This window comes from Azolla caroliniana, unplaced genomic scaffold (assembly GCF_043228905.1).
Source record: "Azolla caroliniana isolate FFs.n. ecotype wild unplaced genomic scaffold, voAzoCaro1.0.p SCAF_1, whole genome shotgun sequence".
Taxonomy (NCBI): domain Eukaryota; kingdom Viridiplantae; phylum Streptophyta; class Polypodiopsida; order Salviniales; family Salviniaceae; genus Azolla; species Azolla caroliniana.
In genome coordinates this window covers 31,389,060-31,407,313 of record NW_028230436.1, presented here as the reverse complement: position 1 = coordinate 31,407,313, position 18,254 = coordinate 31,389,060, and the positions used below count along the sequence as shown (strand labels likewise).

The 18,254-nt window shown below is 37.7% G+C and overlaps 3 protein-coding genes across 3 annotated transcripts; 2 read left to right on the top strand and 1 right to left on the bottom strand.

Moving 5' to 3' along the window:
• The first annotated feature begins 1,258 nt into the window (after window positions 1-1,258).
• Window positions 1,259-4,045, top strand: LOC147869728 (GDSL esterase/lipase At5g03610-like). Its single transcript, XM_087332492.1, has 5 exons — window positions 1,259-1,366; window positions 2,236-2,427; window positions 2,696-2,955; window positions 3,318-3,624; window positions 3,719-4,045. Exons 1-5 carry the CDS (start codon window positions 1,306-1,308, stop codon window positions 3,928-3,930), a joined length of 1,032 nt encoding a protein of 343 aa, XP_087188618.1. The 5' UTR covers window positions 1,259-1,305; the 3' UTR covers window positions 3,931-4,045.
• A 1,510-nt stretch (window positions 4,046-5,555) lies between these two features.
• On the bottom strand, window positions 5,556-8,194 carry LOC147869727 (uncharacterized). The gene is made up of 3 exons (XM_087332482.1): window positions 8,022-8,194; window positions 6,863-7,068; window positions 5,556-6,040 (listed from the first exon to the last, which is right to left on the bottom strand). The coding sequence occupies exons 1-3, from the start codon at window positions 8,112-8,114 to the stop codon at window positions 5,776-5,778; spliced, it is 564 nt and encodes a 187-aa protein (XP_087188608.1). The 5' UTR covers window positions 8,115-8,194; the 3' UTR covers window positions 5,556-5,775.
• A 7,118-nt stretch (window positions 8,195-15,312) lies between these two features.
• LOC147869726 (uncharacterized) lies at window positions 15,313-17,755 on the top strand. The gene has a single exon (XM_087332471.1). It carries the CDS (start codon window positions 15,777-15,779, stop codon window positions 17,049-17,051), a length of 1,275 nt encoding a protein of 424 aa, XP_087188597.1. The 5' UTR covers window positions 15,313-15,776; the 3' UTR covers window positions 17,052-17,755.
• Window positions 17,756-18,254: the final 499 nt, after the last annotated feature.

The following is an 18,254-nucleotide window of genomic DNA, read 5'->3' as shown; positions in this document are numbered from 1 at the left end:
AAGGGGCACTTGTTGCATAATAATATATATGTGGTCCATGTTGGAGCCCAACCCAAGGGACTCTCCTATGTCATTGAAGCTTCAACAATCAAGATTTTTTTCCCTAACGTGTGGAGAAATCTCGATGAAGTATCAAAAGCTCATAATTGTGTGCAAACTTATAATCAAATTGGCTTCTAATTACATGTTTGATATGTTATTTAGCAACTTCGATTGGGAGATCAATTAATCAAGATGGTTAGGTTTATTAACCAAATACAAAATCTGCAAATGTTTGGGGGTATGCTCTATATGTAAATAATGGACATCTATCTAGTTTCACTAAAAGTGTTATTAATATGTTGCTAACTAACGTCATAGGGTATTGGACTAGTTTACTTGTCCTGGGATTTGTATCGATTTCCAAAAGAGGGAAGACATATGAACGTCCACATTAGTATAGTAGATAGTTAATAATGGATGGCATTTGTTAGGTAAGATGTGACAAAAGTAAGGACCACGAATAGTTTATGCGAAGATGGATTGGATGACTTTAAGAATACGTCACATTCTATAAGTATGTCAATAGCACCACGACACTTTGATATACCATGCTATAGGTGGAGTAGTATTATCATCACATGTGTGCTTTAGAGACAACTTAATGGTCCTTTTGTTTACGTACATGTGTCAACGACAGCTCTATATGGGGTTTGAAGGATCATGCGTAAAGGAAGAGGGGTAATTTCAACCGAGTGAGTGAAGGGTAGTATTGAGGGGGGGGGTAATTGGATAGATGGCATGGGAAGAGTTTTTGCTTGGTTCTCTTGTGTGGGACATGTTTGAAGTACATTTGGCAACAAAAATACAATCAATCCGAAGGGGAAGGGGGGTATTTTAGGAATTAGGGTAAAGGCAAAGAAAAAGGGTATTTCTAGAAATTGTCCTAAAAAGGGTTGGAACTTTGGGGAAACATGAAGGATTTTAGATGTGTTGCTTTTGTGAAGCTTTTTAGAGCTGAACAGAGCAGAACAGAGAAGCGCAGAAAAGAACAGAGCAAATTGTATGTATGATGTACATATAGAGATTATTCATTCATTCATTGAATGCAAATGACCCACCTCACTCATGGATTTATGAAAGTCGACACTACAAACAGAATTCTATTCTTCTGTCTTTGCTTTTCCAAAAGAAACACCATAAAATATCATGTGATGAAGAAATTGAAATAATTTCCTTTCCTTCTCCTCCTTCTCAAAATTAAGTGGCTGTAGATCAATCACCGAAGCAACAGACAGACAGTCACAGAGCTTTTGAAAAACTATAATGGATCGCCTCATGAACCTCATCTTCCTCTTCCTCTCCCTCCCCCTCGTTTCTCGTTCAGGTCTCTCTAAAATCAATTAAAAAACTCGCCCCTAAAACCCTAACAATTGATTTATCTTCTATTTTCTCTTGCATTCAGTTTTATACAGATTCTCTGTGTCCCTTCATTTTCGCTTCTTCTTTCCTTCGTTTTAACTTGATCTTGAAATCGGGCTTACAAATTCCTTCTATACTCAAACATAGTTTTTATTTTTTACTTCAATTTGTACGCATTTAACTTCCTGTTTTTTTTTCCCCTTGATTTTAAATAGAACTGAACCCAAAACCGTAAAACTGTCCTTTTTCCCTTTATTATTTACACAGATTGTATCTTAGATCCATAATTCCATCTTAAACCCTACTTCCTTCATCACGGTTGTTTTCCTCCATTTAAAGTTTCACGGATTAAATCCAGAATTGTTTGTCTTTTTACTTGATGTTGGTCTATCCTCTCATTCCATTACTGTTTTTGTTTGTAGTTAAAACTAAAACACATCATGCAAACCCCCACAGTTCTAGTACAGTTCTTACATATATATGAGTCATGACATTGGGGCCTAAAATTTAAAAAAAAAGAGCACAACAGTTGCATTCCTTTTTGCGGAGTCTCTATTGATCAAGACCTACTACCTAATAGGGATGTCTCTCTACAGTCATTTGACATATTCTCCTCAAAGCATTTGATGGGTTTTCTATAGGATTTTTGCTTATTAGAGCACATTGACTTGTTATCAGGTTAAAGCCCTACTACCGACTCTCTGTTAACGATTTTCTGACTATATGATCATTCTAAATGAGTCTGCATTATAGGGGCAATAGTAGTAAATTCTTACAACGGTGATTTCCATGTTATGGTAATTTTGACATATTTCAATCTTCAAATCCTCACAGATGAAATTATAGTGGTGGAAGGGGCAAGACCCCCTGCATTGTTTGTGTTTGGGGACTCCTATGCAGACACAGGGAACCATGACAAACAAAACCCTAATTTGTCACAACCTTGGAAAGCGCCTTATGGCCATACTTGGCCCGGGAGTCCAGCCGGCCGGTTCTCGGATGGCTTCGTGCTCACCGATTACATCGGTAACTTCTCTTTTATTCCCCTTCAAGTACATATTAGCATGAAGAAACCGTTATATCCATACCTTCCTAGGTAACTAGGAGTTAATTCATGCAGCCTAAAAAATTTGAACTAGGAGACAAATTTGAACTTCTGGACATATCCCCAAATTCTGTTCCTCCACTTGTTGAAACCTGCTGATGGTATATATTGTATGCATGTGAAGAAGAGACAAAGGAATGTTTTAATTTGGGCTCCTGATTGAGGTGACATTTCTTGTTTAAACTGCAGCAAGATTTCTGAATCTACCATCGCCAGCAGCATTCCGATCGTTGCCCGAAGGAGAGATGCTGGAAACCGGAGTGAATTTCGCATACGGCGGAAGTGGGCTCTTCGACACCTACGGCCCCGATTTTGTCAACATCAGTACGCAAATCGATCAGTTCCAGCAAATCTCAAGCGGCAAGCCCATCGATTACCAGAACTCTTTGGTGCTCTTTGTATATGGTGGTAATGACTACAGCACCCACATTCAAAAATCTGGTCGAAAGGTATGGGGTTCCTTTTTCTGTTTTTTATTTTCCAAAATATGTAATCCATATGTCTCTCTATTCATCTCACTGAATCGAATCACACATGTGTTGGGGTGGGGGGCCAAGGCCATCTACACTATTCAGATTTGTATTGAGATAGGTTCGTAAGTTTGGAACCCTTTTGCCTCAGTAAATTTAAACCTCACTTAATGACGCCAATCTACTCTATTCAGATTTGTATTGGGATATATAGGTCCCTAAGTTTGGAACCCTCTTGCCTCAGTAAATTTACCACACTTAATGGGGCCAATCTACTCTATTCAGCTTTGTATTGGGATATATAGGTCCCTAAGTTTAGAACCCTGCCAATCTCATTTCAGGGCATACCTTTCCTCATCACAAGAGTGGTGAGCCGAATGTCGACGGAGCTCATGAGGTTGCACGACATTGGATTCCGCAGGTTTGCCATCACAAACTTGGAGCCTGCGGGTTGCTTGCCATTCATCACCACACCGAAGAGCATGGCTAACTGTAGCCGGACGGACAACGTGCTGAGCTCGGTCCATAACCGCATCCTCGCGCAAATGCTCGTCACAATGCGCACGTTCCGTGGTCGCGACTCTAAGTACATCATCTTGGATCAATACAAGACCTTCCTTGACGTGCTCTCGTCGAGCTCTGACTACGGTAAATCCTTCTAGATGATTTGTCATATAATCTACTTTTGCCTCCATGTCGTTGTAAAAGAAACAAACAATCTTAGCAAGTCTTGTCGTGCCAGGTTTTTCTAAGGACGTAGTATTACAATCATGTTGTCAAGGTATTGAGAAGGGAGCAAAGTGTGGAAGTGCGGATGATCAAGGGAAACCCCTCTACTCGGTTTGTCCGGATTCCACCCGAATCTTTTTTTGGGATGGTGCCCATCCCACCCAAGCTGGATGGGATGCAGTTACCCAACACTATCAAAGCCAAATCATTGATTCCTTCATTTAATCCTTCTCAATTCTACAATGAAAGGATAGGAATTGCTTGTATGCACATGCCGAGGTCTATTATCCTCCCCCGCATCTACATTGTATAAAAGATAATGATAAAAGGGTCTTGGTTTCCCTACCTTTCAACAAACCGCCAAATATAGTTTTTTTCTGAAGTAAAAAGGTATCTCTTTTCCGTGTTGGTATCTTGAACCACAATAGTTAATCGATCTTTATGAGGAAATTTTCCTTCGATATATTCTTCTTCTTCTTCGAGGTGAGGTTTTGAAGTTAATGTTGAATGTGTGGCATAAACAAAGGAAAACATAATCTCGTAATTTAGTAGTTGATGTCTCAATTGAAGATTGGAATCAAGCCACTCCAAAACTTGTAATGCTACTTCAACCAACTAAACCAGAATAACAACCAAAACGTTTTTGTGGGGTGGTGCCAATAATAAAACCATAAAGCTCAAGCAAGCAAAATAAATTAACAATACAAATGGGTGCTACTAAAATATTCTATGAGATCCAAGTATGTTCTTGAATTTGTTCTTTTTTTAAAAAGCAATTGCAACTTGTTGGCAAAACTAGGCAAAAATTTCCAAGACAAACATCATCTAGGTTTTAACCTTATGAATGAATATTTCCAAGAAGTTCTAACTAGAAATTGATACGTCACTGTAGCCATACCATCATCTTGAGTTTATTCTTGTGAATGAATGCAACAAGGTTGGTTGTAACTACATACAAATTGAGATGCCAATCAGGTTTTCTCGCACCCATATTAAACAATACAACTTTAATATAGAGTTCTTCACATTTGAGCTAAACTAAATAAAAATTTACCTGTGGAAGTTGAGATAGGTTGAATTTCTTTTGATTCTTGTATAAATCTAAAATTTTAATAGGTTGAAATAGCATTAATAGACCAATGTATATATAGACTGTAGCAAGAGATTGAGATAGATTGGAACCTTTGAAACCTGCAACGCTCAATGTTATGCTTAAGAATTTTGCAACGATGATAAAAAGTAGCTTTATGAACTTCACTTACATATCGTTTCAGAAACAATTAAGCCTTTGGATAGCTTTACATGAGACAAATGACAAAGGTCACACAATATGCTTCAATGACATCAGGTGGTTATATAAATCGTCTTGGCCCACCCCTTAGAAGATGATGAAAACAAGGATTACTATCTGGATTCTGTCATTCAGGTGGATAAAGTGGTTACTTTCATTTAAAATAAACCAGCTACAAGCTGGGAGATTAGCAGAAAAACAGGCTTACAATAGATGGAGGCCTGGATATTCCACTCAAGTAGAAAAGAGGCGTTTCTATCAAATAGGTTTAATGGACGTACATTCCTGAGTATTAAAAGTTTAAGAAGAAAGAGAGCTTCATTGCATTGTGGGTGATGTGGAACAACATAAGAAATTCCTTACATTTTCTCTTACCAAAGCATTTAGATACAAGGACGTTCTTGTGCATCACTTTCAATTAAAATGAGGGGCTCAAAGTTTGTGAATTCCTTTGGTGGTTTGAACAGATTCCCTATAGCTTATCAAGAAAAGGTTATTTCACCCAAATGATCAGATTTTAGGCAAATCTAAGTTAGAACTTAGGAGCACTGATCTATCATTGATTAATCATGTCTCTTACCACAAAATATTCAGATATATGTTATAATAAAAGGCCTTCGTCCATACAACTCACATCCATAGGGTGGATCTAGCAGCTTCAACACAAAAAGAAGGCCATCAAAAAAAGAGCCTAAATAGTAAACGGGAAGGGGGGGGGTTACCGAAGGTTCAAATAGAATGATTTTCCAAAATAGAACAATGGTCGGAGAAACAAATCTTTATGAGTAGGAAGCCATATTCACACCAGCTTCTCTATTAAACCGGTTCTTCCAAGATCCTCCTTGAGCTTTTGAATGGCAGAGATAATAAGCAATACTGAGGATAAATGTGAAGAAAGTGAATGCTACACCCGAAGCAAAAGTATCTTTGCGAATTGCCCCACATGATATATCAGTGACTGCAAAATATGAAAAATATCTTATATGTTTGGCATTCTGTACTGCTCCTGCTAAATAGCACGCTCCAGCAATGATAAAAGATACCCTGGATCATTGAAAAACCACAGTTAAAACCATTTGTGAAGATCTAAGGGAATCTGCCATATAGCCCAGAATTCTATGCACAATTGTTTCTAAACTATATTGCGCCTATCAAGAGAGCATTATTACAATCCAAATTTCAAATTAGGTACAATGTGAAGGAATAAGGAATGAGATCATGACTTCTAACATATCTCAGGTAGAGAATCTCAAAAACTGTGTTTGGTACATATTTACAATCTATTACTCTGATGACTTCATGCGTGTCACTGTGGAGTAAATATGAAAGTTAAAGAGAATGTCGGGATTTGTAACTGCCTCACAAAGTAAATACGTAAGGCATATAGAAGTTAAGGAAGTACATTTATCCGGGCATGGCCTCTCACATTATATTTTTCTTTCGGAAGTAAACAAATAATGTCGCTTAGTATTAGAACAGATTTCAAAGATGAACTAAGGATTATCAAATCGTAATGAAATGTATTCTCCTGGCGGATCCAATACATGATGGTAAATGCAAACGAAAGAACTTCAACAGTCTAACTTCAAAGAGAAACCAAAGATTACAAATTCAGAATAAAGAAAGAGAAAGACATCACAAGCTCATCTTCCTACATGGTGAAATGCATGATGTTAAATCCAAGGAGCAGCAGTAAAGACAAATAACAACATATTTTGAGAGAGAGAGAGAGACAATAAAGATTATGAGTAGAGGATGAGTAAAACAATGGCAAACAAGCATACTCCCAAAAGGATGAAATACGTCAACCAATACCAGAAAAGAACAGGTTTTCAGAGAGAAGGGGAGAGAGTAACGATGTATTACCAGTTGAGGATGAAGAAAATGATAGCAAAAGCTCGAGCTCCCCCAGGTTTAAGCGGATTCCCACAGCAAAGACATCGTGTTGCAGCCCCAATAATCACTTGGCTAGTTAAGAGGAACAATAAGGCTCCAACACTCAATCCAGAAGCTATATCAGATGAATAATAACACCAGTGGTGAGTACTTGTATCATCATTTTGTGGCACACCCTGCAAGAAATTCGGAAAAGAATGGGGTTGAAAACCTCATATCAGGAACATGGATTTCATACTTGTAGCTGCCACATCTTGGGTTAAAATAAGTAGCTTTTAGATTTAGTTGTTATTCACAGATACTATGAGAAGATCATAGACTCCCGTACAACACACAGAAGATATCAGAATATAGAACCCAACTGAATTCACAACTAAAATAGGTTAGCTTCATGTACATGGAGCGTGTGTAAAAAGTACGAAGTTAACTCCCTGCACATTGATAACCATAAAACAAGATAGTTCTGTATTTAGTGGTAAAACATTCAGTGTTAGGGTTTTCCCTGCACATAAAGCATGTATAACATGTACAACGACCACAAATAATGCTTTTCTCCATGCATGAAGACTATCTAGTAGCTGTAATACAAATTTAGCTAGAAACTGGCCGAATTGAAGGCTTGGATACGGGAGCAAAATAAAGTTTTTTTCTATGCCCACCAAGAATAATCAACTGTTTACATTTCTCGTTTGGTAGTAAGAAATCTAGCAATATTAAGGTGTAATAAAAACGGGCGAAGTTGATGCTCATTTCCCCTTCAGAAGGGGAAGAAACCAGCAATACTAGAAGCTCATAATGCCTGATAGTCGTAAGTAGCTCTAAAACCTAAGGACATAAACACGTAGAAATCAGGAAATATAGTTACTTCTGATTTACATAAGTAGCTCTAAAAACTCAGATGTGGCGATTAACTCTCTGAGACAAAAAAAAAAACAGTAAAGGAGGAAAGGAAACCAAGAGATCTAGTTAGAAAGACAAACGTTGCTGAAATTTTTAGCAAAGAAACTGCAGAACTTGAAAAAGAAAAAGGCGAGAAGAGTTCCTTTAAACTCATAAGTCAGGAAAAGAAACGGAAAGGAAGAGAAAAGGAGGAAGGAAGGTGGGAGAGAGAGAGAGAGAGAGAGGTTACAGTGGCGCGTCTCTGCACTGCTCCGATGCCGAGTCCGAAGGCGATGAGGTCGAGGATGAAAACCAAGACGATGACGAGCGTAGTAGAAGCCATGGAGCTTTAATGGAGACCTTCAGACTCGAAACCACGCCGCCGTCAGAGCGAGATCGTCTTGTGCGAGCGACGCAGCTTTAATGGAGACCTTCAGGCTGAGATACCACAGTATGTATGTATATGAGAGAGAGAGAGAGAGAGAGAGAGAGAGAAGGAGCAGGAGATCGTTCCCGCTCGAAAGGAGAATTTATTTACTACTTATTTTTTTCTCATTTGTTATTTCTTATTTTGATATCTATATTTATTATTAATGATGATTTATTATTTATTATCTATAAACTTCATTATTCTACTTTTTTGGCTTTATATAAATACATATGTATGTAGACGTAATACAGATATCTATTTATGCTATTTCTTATTTGATGTCTTTATTCATTATTCTTTATTATTTACTATTTATTGTTTATTATTTATTATTGTTTATTATTTATTATTTATTATTTATTATTGCTTATTATTTTGGGAAAAGTACCATGATACCCCTGGAGGTTCGTCTATTTACCAGAATGCCCCTGGAAGTTCCAAATTTACCAAACTATCCCTATGTCTAAAAAATTACACTTTATAAAGTAATTATACACTCAAATCTACAAGCCCTATTTACCAAAGATGAAAGAAATGGACCCGCACTAGCCCTATTTACCAAATATTTGAGTGTATAGTTAATTTATAAAGTGTAATTTTTTGGACATAGGGGTAGTTTGGTAAATTTGGAACTTCCAAGGGCATTCTGGTAAATAGACGAACCTCCAAGGGTATCATGGTATTTTTCCCTATTATTTATTATTTACAATTCGTTATTTATAATCTTGATCATTCTACTTTTGCTTTCTCCTTTTCGCTTTATAAATATAAAGATATTTAGCTTTTCTTATTTATTCCCCCACTCCACCACCACCACCCACCAACAACAAACAACAAAATGAATGAATAAATATACATATGTAGATCAATCGATCGATCAATAAAGAATAAGAGGGCCCCCTTCCCACAGCCTCGTTTTCACACCCTTTCAGCCTTGTGCACAAAAGAAGAAGAAGCATAAGCTCTGGGCCAATGTTCGTCCTTTATCTCTCTTTACGAGTGTACGGTCCGGTCTTTCGCTCTCCGTTTTGTTTCTGATGTGAACTTGTCGGCAATCTCCTTTTGTAGTGAAATTCCAAAAGAAATGTGTGTGTCTTATGACAGTGATGAGTAGTGCCTATTACAGAATGAACATAGATAGATAGATAGATAGCATTAAAACCCATTTTTAGATAGAAAACCTAAATTTTGAAAAGGATAGTGGGAACGATCTCCCACCACACTAAGTTTCTTTTAGAGGGAACAATCCTCTTTGCCCTGTGAAATGGGAAACTTCTCTTTTACATCGTAAGCTCGTGAACATGAGACTTGAGAGTTTAGTGTTTTCCTTGCATGAGTCTTCAATCTGTGTCGAACATAATGTGGCTTGAAAAAAGTCAAGCACATTTTTCGGCTTTAGTGAAACTTTACCATGGATATACCAAAAAAATTTACCATGGTTGCCTTGCCTATGTAGTGCACACCTCATGGTGAGCTTTAGACCATACATCATTTACTTCCCAAACTTGTGTATTAAATGTAAAAATATTAATCAAAGGTTTTTTTCCTTGCATTTTTTCTCTTATTGCTAAAGTTGTTAGGTCCTTTCCTAACAACTCAGGTAGCAAATGATGCATGTTTGCCACTAGTGTGACAAGTCCCCTAGATAAGTAGGAAAATGTTGGTAATTTAATGAGCAAACGAGGAGAATAGTGTCATTTTGTTTTTGTAGGTACACGATTTTGGTGGTAAATTAGCTAGAGTGAGATGGTTGATGTGGATTAATGAAGCACGATTCATGTTTTTTATAAGAATGAGTGTTGGAGGTGTGGGGGTTGAAGCATAGTCTCTTCAAAAGAGTAGACTCATTTAGTTGTTTGTATGTACAAGATTTTGGCGGTAATCAACAAGAAGTTTGATGTGGACTTGATGAAGCAAAATGCATGTTTTTTATAAGGATGAGTGATGGTGGTGTGGGGGTTGAAGCATAGTCTATTCATAAGCTTAGACTCATTTAGTTGTTTGTATGTACAGGTATTGGCAGTAATCGGCGAGAAGTTTTATGTGGACTTGATAAAGCAAAATGTATGTTTTTGGATAAGGATCAGTGATGAGGGTGTGGGGAGCAAAGCATACTCTCTTGAGGGGATGAGGAAACACGACTCATTGTATTGTTGTATGTGCAAGATTTTGGTGGTATTCAGTGAGATGGATGATGTGGACTTAATGAAGTAGAATTGATGTTTTGGATAAGGACGAGTGATGATGGTGTGGAGGTCGAAGCATATTCATATGAGAATATGAGGAATTTAGACACATTTTATTGTTTATGTGTAAGAATTTGGTGGTATTCAACGAGATGGTTGATGAGGACTTAACGAAGCAGGTTTTATGTTTTTTATAAGGACGAGTGATGATGGTATGGGGACCGAAGAATAAGCTCACGAGGAGAGGAGGGAACTTTACTTAAATTGTTGTTGTATGTACAAGGATTTGGTGGTAATCTGGCAAGATGGTTGACGTAGAAAGAGGAAGCATAATTGTTGTTTTTCAATCACGAATGTGAAAAGTGGTTCTCTTGAAAAACCAAACAACATAGTTGGTCGCCTTCAAATCCAAGATGTACATGCATGGAATACAATGTTATCTACCTTGAGAGCTTGTGGTAGCATTTGTTTTTTTTTATAAAGATTATGTTGAACAAGAGCAGGTTGAAGAAGTATTGAATGGCTCATAATTATGCCCAAAGAGGGTTTGTTTCCAAATAGAGCTACTTTCATTGTTGTCTATGGATATGAATACCTTGGAATGTGTCTAGGGAATATATTGTAATTACTAGGTTGTTTTCTCTATGTTGGAGTACATAGATTTGTTTCCTCGACCATTGTCTTACACAAGAGGGCTTGGGAAAAAATACTTTGTATGTTGTAACCATTATGATCTTTCTATATAACCAATGGAAGGACATTTTGTTTTGACAAAAAAAAGGTAGGAAAATGTTGTCCCAGCACTAATGAAACAAGTTCATAATCAATCATATAAAAAGAGTGAAGCCTTCTCTCGTTTTCAAAACAAACACCTAAGATGTAGACATTAACGACATCGAATAATGGCCATAGGTTATTTGTGTTATGGCATATTTCCCTAATTCAATGTGATGATGGCTACACTATAAACCCCATTTCAATGAACCTACTTGAATGCTATGATTGCATGTATAAAACATCAACATAGAGCATGACACAAATTTTGCCTTTTTCTTTGGAATGAAGAAAACAGGATTCCTCGAGCTGCTTGTTGATTCACCGCAATGGGTATGTGGCAATCAACTACACTCTATACATCATCATGATTTACCCTCTTTGCAATCCAATTTTTGTTGCCCTTGTAACTAATAAAAGTATGTTGCATCTCTATGGTTATGATGTATTGTCTATATAACGTTGATTGTGTTTGTGATTGCTTGACATTGGTAGTGGATACCTTGCATTGACACATAAGATCATGGTATTCTCATTGTAGTTTTTATTTGGACACACAATCATATCTACTGAACCTCCTTAAACCTATAAAAAAATTTATCATTCAAATCTTTGTTATTTTGTTGCAATCATGTTTAGTTTTGTTGTTTAAAAAGAGCAAAAGTACTGGGATTTATATATTTGGAAACCCATAAGTAAATGTCGAGACAAAACTAGATGATAATAATAGCTGGTTAACATTCATATACAAATAGACATTCGGTTTAGTGTGCACTGAGGGGTTTTCTAAAACATTTTAGGGGTTTTGGAAATTTTTAGGGTTTTCTGAAATATTTCCTTCTGTGCTCTAATCATACAATTCTTTGATAAGAAAAGTGATCAATGTACGTGATATAATTGACTTGAAACGTTTATGGTTTCAGCATACATACTCTTCAATTTCTTTCTCGATTCTAAATTACCTTTAGTTTTCGCCTTTTTGCTATGTCAGAGGGATACATTCATTATGCAACAAAACTAATAAACTTCCTTGGATGTGATGAGTTTTTTTCTTGCGTTTTCTTCCTAGTGGCGGCAAGTTTGAGGAATTGAAGTGCAGATGGAGGAGAGAGAAAAAGAGAGTGGGGGAGCAATGGACAAATCACAAGCAGCAACTTCTGCCATCTTTGAGAATAAACAAGATGCATAGAAAGAGAGAGGGAAGGAGAGAGGTTTTCTTCATGCAAGAAAATAGCATGCACGCACGCACGCACGCGGCACAAGCACACACAAAAATAGAAAGACAATAGATGGAAGTTTTGTTGCACATGGAGAAGGAGAGCTCACGTTCACGATCGATCATTGCACAAACTTGACTATTCACAATCATCAAGAATTGTTTGCCCTTCTTTGTGTATGTTCGTTAATCAAGAATCAAAATCACATCACCAACATACATGTGGTACCTAAATGGGTGGTTTGTGCCCATAAGTGACAACGACGAAGATGGTGACGGTGACAACAATGACGGTTTCGACGATGAAGAAGGTACAATGTAGCCTGTCTACGAGTCTCATCATATCCTAGAGGTCATCCTGTGCATGTATCTCACTCGTACCATTCGGTACACCCCCTGATGGACTATTTACTGCTAATAAAACATGACTTCGCGTGAGTTGTAGCCTTCGGGCAAGCCAAAGATAAAAAATACTAAAGTAGTATAAAAAAAAGAAATAAAAAAAGAATCAAAATCACATACTCATAATTGTAAACACTCACACATAAACTCATTTTGTTGTTTCTAAATGTTTAGAACATAGTTTCAATTTGGTTTAATGTAATTTTGTCATGAAACAATGTAAACTTTTTTATTTGGATTTTGACCTCTATACAAAAAAGCGCACTTAATAGAATGGTGCAGTTAAGTGGGCACACAGTTAACCGAATGTCTATTGTATTTGCTTTCATGACTTGTAAAATAGCATTGTATTCTAGGAAAATATAACAGGCAAAGGTTGCACTATCATGCCAATTGTATGTCACAAGTTTCACACATTTTGCCATGATGTCATAAGGGTTTGAAATTGTATTGTCGATAACCTTCTCAAGGATGTTGTTATTTATCTGGCAAATATATATCTCCCCAATCATTATGGCTTTGGAGCACACATGCATAAAAAATTGTTATACTTGTAAATTGTGATTAGAAGTTCCCATGAGAAACAAAATAAAACAATATGCACTACTTTTGCATTCTCGACTCCTTTTCTTCATTGTCCTCTCCAGTCTCTCCATCGGAACAAAACAAATATTTCTTCATATCGATATAACACCTCTTTCATTTGCTTACAACCCCAACTCATTTTTTACTTGAACATCCCATTATCTTGTTGTGCACGTATTTTTGTGTGATCATATTCCTTTCTCATCTTAGATAACATCAACATTTAGTAGATTCACTTTCATAATGATTCAGTCCAACTTTGTCTTTGTTATATCGACGATAATTGTATCTCTAACTAATTCTAAACTATATATGTAACTAGCACTGAATGGGAGATAACTTATACGTAGAAGTACGAGGCCATCTACGTAAAGTAAGGACTATCACGCACCATTGTATGACAAACCTTATCCATTTACATCATGCATAAATTGAATGGATAAACCGTCACTACAAATCTACCAATCATGTTGTAAAAGTTGTTAACTTTGGATACTCCCGAGATGGTTGTGTATTCGAGGAGTGAGAATTAATGAAATTTTTTAACCTACTTTAAGTTCTTCTTCGATCGCATTATGGATCAAAAGCACGCGATCTAGCACATGAGATTTGTATATGGCACATACTAAGGATTTTATTAGTGGAGGAAAAAGAAGACGCGATGTTCATATCAACGTATTGTGAATCTGGAATCATCAAGTGTAAGATCGTGTGACATTGGACGAGCAAGCTTTCACAAGTAAAGATAGGCCGATGAGTAAACGCGAAGAAGAAGAGCTAATAACATGTGGAAGTGAGTCCATACACTTAGGGGGAGATTGTAATGAAGGTCTAATTGGTGGAGATTGTAATCTCAAAACCAAATATTGAATACATTTTGTTTGCTTTTCCTCTTGCACCAAGGTTGCACTTACGTCCCTTCTTGCTACATTTTGCGTATTTTTTATAGTTTGATCTATTGCATTTGACATACTTGCAAGCCAACTATCTTTACCTAGCATGACCTCTTCTAGATCCTTGTCAATAAGCCCATCGACGGACTTGACCATGTAAAAAAAGAGTCTCTCGAGTGATGAAATTCTTGAATCAAAGAGGTTTACAAGCCATCGAACTAGACAACATAAAAGTCCACCATCAACACATTTCGATTTGTAACTATAAAATTTGATGGCCATCCCATCCATCCATAAGGCCACAGTAAGGTAACGATGACCACACGGTGCGATTATATAGGTAATATTTTGATAGATCTGGACATGTGGCTCTCGGGAAGGTACCCCTATATGCTAACCTAGTGGTAAATCTAAGATGACGATGCGTTGTCCTATTGACACAGATATATGGGAGGAAGTGCAGTGGGTCGGGTGGACACGAGGCATGTGTGGTGTTTGCAAATGAGATACATAGATGTATGGGCGAAAGGAGGAGTAAATATGAAGCAGTTCCAACGGATGAATTCAATTTTAATTAAGGCTTGCGGATGGATGGAGGAAGAAGAAGAAGAAAGGGGAAGGCCGGACAGGTGTGAAACGGACGGACCATGGACACACAACAGACCAAAAGCAAGCAAAAATGTCAGAGGGAAGAGGAGGAGGAGATATGGATAAAAATCATAAATTTGTGTAAACTTGAGCTTTCATGGCATCATCATCATCATCTTCATCTTCTTCTTCTTCTTCATCGCCTTTGGTTTTCTGTTTTAACTCAGAGAGAGAAAGAGAAAGAGAAAGAGTGAGTGAGTGTGTGTGTGTGTGAGAGAGAGAAGACAGAAGCTAGAAGCCTAAAACCTAACTAGAGCCCGAAACCCCTCCTCTAAATCTGTCAGAGAGTTATCCTTTTGTAACTTCTTGCATATTCAGAGCGAGGGCCAGAGTGTGTGCGTGCGTGCAAAAAGCAAACCCTAAAATTTCCTTTTTTGTCCAGATTTCTTCCCCACTTTTTTGGTCTGCAAAAGGTTAGTACTAAAATCTGACCCAAAACACTAAAATCTATCACCGGTTCATACTCTTCTGTTGCATCAGATACAGAGAGAGGGGCAGAGGGAAATTTTTTTGCGTTGTTTTGGCTAATTTTTATTCCATATGCGGATCACTTGGATAGGCACTAACCTGATCCAAATCCCTAAAGCCCTAAATCTATCAGAGAGGTAAAACTTCCTTCGCTTGCATCATAGATAGAGAGTCCATAGTTTATTTTCTTTTGTTTCGCTTATTCAAATATTTCATCCCCCACTCTTTTTTTTTATTTTAAAATCTTGTGGGTCTGCAAGATTAGGCATTAATCTGATCCAAAATCCAAATCTCTGAAATTTTTCCCATCAGAAGGTTATAGATTTCTTCTCCCACTGTGTTTTCGTTTGTGTTTGTGCTTTTATTTGGGTCTGCAAGGATAGGTACTAATCTAGATAAGAAGATGAGCCTTCGGGCTGAGCATCATCAACAACAACCATCGCCATCAACATTATCAACATCATCAACATCCGCCTCCTCTTCACCATCATCATCATCGTCGTCGTCATCATCATCATCATCATCATCATCATCATCTTCAGGCTCTGAGATTCGTCTCCCTGCCGATATTGACTGGACAATGCTCGACAAATCACGTTTTTTTGTGCTAGGTGCTGCCCTCTTCTCGGGTGTCTCGGCTACTCTCTATCCAGTAGTTGTTCTCAAGACACGCCAACAAGTCTATTCAGGTACCCACACCACCTCTAGCCTCAAATTAGGGTTTAACATACTCCGCAATGAAGGTGTTTGTGCTCTATACAAAGGGTTTGGTACATCGTTACTGGGAACTATACCCGCTCGAGCTCTATATATGACCACACTTGAGATCACAAAAAGCAATGTTGGGTTTGCTGCTCGGCATCTACTTGGGCTTCCAGAATCAACTGCAGCAGCAGCAGCGAATGCTGCCGCTGGGTTAAGCGCCTCAATGGCCGCTCAATTGGTGTGGACGCCTGTTGATGTCATTAGCCAACGCCTTATGGTTCAGACAAATGTAAAAAACCCCAGTCCTAACCCCAATCCTAATCACAATCCTAGCACCAAACCTAATGCTAATCTTATACAAAATTCTAGCACTAGCACTAGCACTAACCCTAACCATTCCCCTAATACAAACCTTAACTCTACTCCTAAGCATGGAGTTAATAGCACTAACTACCGAGGTGGGTTTGATGCATTTCGAACCATCGTTCGAGTTGAAGGCATCCGAGGTTTGTACCGTGGCTTTGGGATGTCTATCTTGACCTATGCCCCTTCAAGTGCCTTATGGTGGGCATCTTATTGTGTGACTCAAAGAACAATATGGAGGAGCTTAGGGTTAGGAATTGGGAGAGAATCTTCTAATAATGATGCTAATGTTAAAGAGCAATATGTGCCGAGTTCGAGTCTTGTTGTTGCTGTCCAAGGACTGAGTGCTGCTTGTGCAGGCGGCGTGGCAGCCATTGTGACCACGCCTTTGGATACTATCAAGACGAGGTTTCAAGTCATGGAAAGTGATGAGAACAAAAAACCACCCACTGTGAGAGATACTCTCCGAAATCTTCTTAAAGAAGGAGGGTGGAAAGCTTGTTATAAAGGGCTCGGACCCCGATGGGCGACCATGTCAATGTCCGCAACCACCATGATTACCACCTATGAGTTTCTAAAGCGAATGTCTGCCAAGCAAGAGAGAACCTAATGAAACAAAAAAAGAACACAAGAAAAAGAAAAGACTCCCCTTTTTTCTCATATATATATCTATATGTATAGTTGGAGCACATGATGCAGATTTTTTTGTTGTGGATTTTTTTTTGTGATCCAACAAGGAATGCAAGCATATATTTATATATATAGATGTATGTATATGCTTTTTATGTACATTGGTTTTGCCATGGCTTCTTTTCTTATGGGCATGCGCTGGCCACCTGAGAAAAAGAATGTGAATATATACGAAGGAAGGCACATGTGCTCCATGCAAAAAAGAAATTGTGTTTTGATTTGCCATTCATTTTCGTAGGAGAGAATTGGATGGAACACTTGTAGAGTACATCACATCTCCTTTCAGCTTACTTTGTATACAACTTTTTTGTGATCTATACATACCCAAAGTACATTCCATTAGGAAACAAGGTATGATGAGTTTCTTCTTTTGTATCTCAAAACTTTCCAGATAAAATGTGATATATTGTTAATGCTGCCATAAGTGTGCTATACCATGATTTCTGCCATAAATTCCTGACTTTTTATCGAGCTTTGTGGCTCTAACTTTCTGGATATGATATATTTCACTATCATGTTGCATCATGCATTGATATTGTATCTTTTAGTATCACAGGATGGTGGCGTTGCACAGTGGAATAGATTGAGATTTAATAAAGGATAAACTCCCATCCTATTGTTTCATATTGATTTTAGCTACTATTTTGCATGAGCATATTTGGCTGTTAATTCCTCACAAAATGAAAGACAGATTGCTTCAAAGCTCACTATAGTGCTGGATGGAGACAGAATCCAAGGACACAATTACGAGCTATGAAGATAGGAGCGCTTTCACACTGTTATATTAATCCTGTCCATTTGTCTCATCGAGTTAAATTGTCTTAATAGTGGGTTCTGGTAACTAGTTATATTGGTCTACATTAACACGTTAGGCTGCAGTTATTTCATAATCTTGTTGAATGTCACTGCGTTGTTGGATTATGATGTGTAATTGAGAGGCGAAGGAATATGGAGGTGAGGGTTTGCTTTATGTTTTGTGGTTTCATTGTGTTTTCAAGTGAGATCGTGTTCAAATTGCAGATTGCTACTTTTGTTTTGTTGCGTTTCCATAAGTCTCTTCTGATGCATTGCCAAGACGCTGTCTCATTTCAAGTCTTTCAACTTGTCCAAGTTAACCGATTTC

Bases quoted from the DNA above. Each gene is read 5' to 3' on its own strand.
- LOC147869728 (XM_087332492.1), top strand. From the start codon at position 1,306: ATGGATCGCCTCATGAACCTCATCTTCCTCTTCCTCTCCCTCCCCCTC. The intron at 2,428-2,695 runs GTAACTTCTCTT...TTTAAACTGCAG, and splicing joins CGTGCTCACCGATTACATCG to CAAGATTTCTGAATCTACCA. The intron at 2,956-3,317 runs GTATGGGGTTCC...ATCTCATTTCAG, and splicing joins TTCAAAAATCTGGTCGAAAG to GGCATACCTTTCCTCATCAC.
- LOC147869727 (XM_087332482.1), bottom strand. From the start codon at position 8,114: ATGGCTTCTACTACGCTCGTCATCGTCTTGGTTTTCATCCTCGACCTC. The intron at 7,069-8,021 runs GTAACCTCTCTC...AATTTCTTGCAG, and splicing joins CAGTGCAGAGACGCGCCACT to GGTGTGCCACAAAATGATGA. The intron at 6,041-6,862 runs GTAATACATCGT...TCAATGATCCAG, and splicing joins ATTTTCTTCATCCTCAACTG to GGTATCTTTTATCATTGCTG.
- LOC147869726 (XM_087332471.1), top strand. From the start codon at position 15,777: ATGAGCCTTCGGGCTGAGCATCATCAACAACAACCATCGCCATCAACA.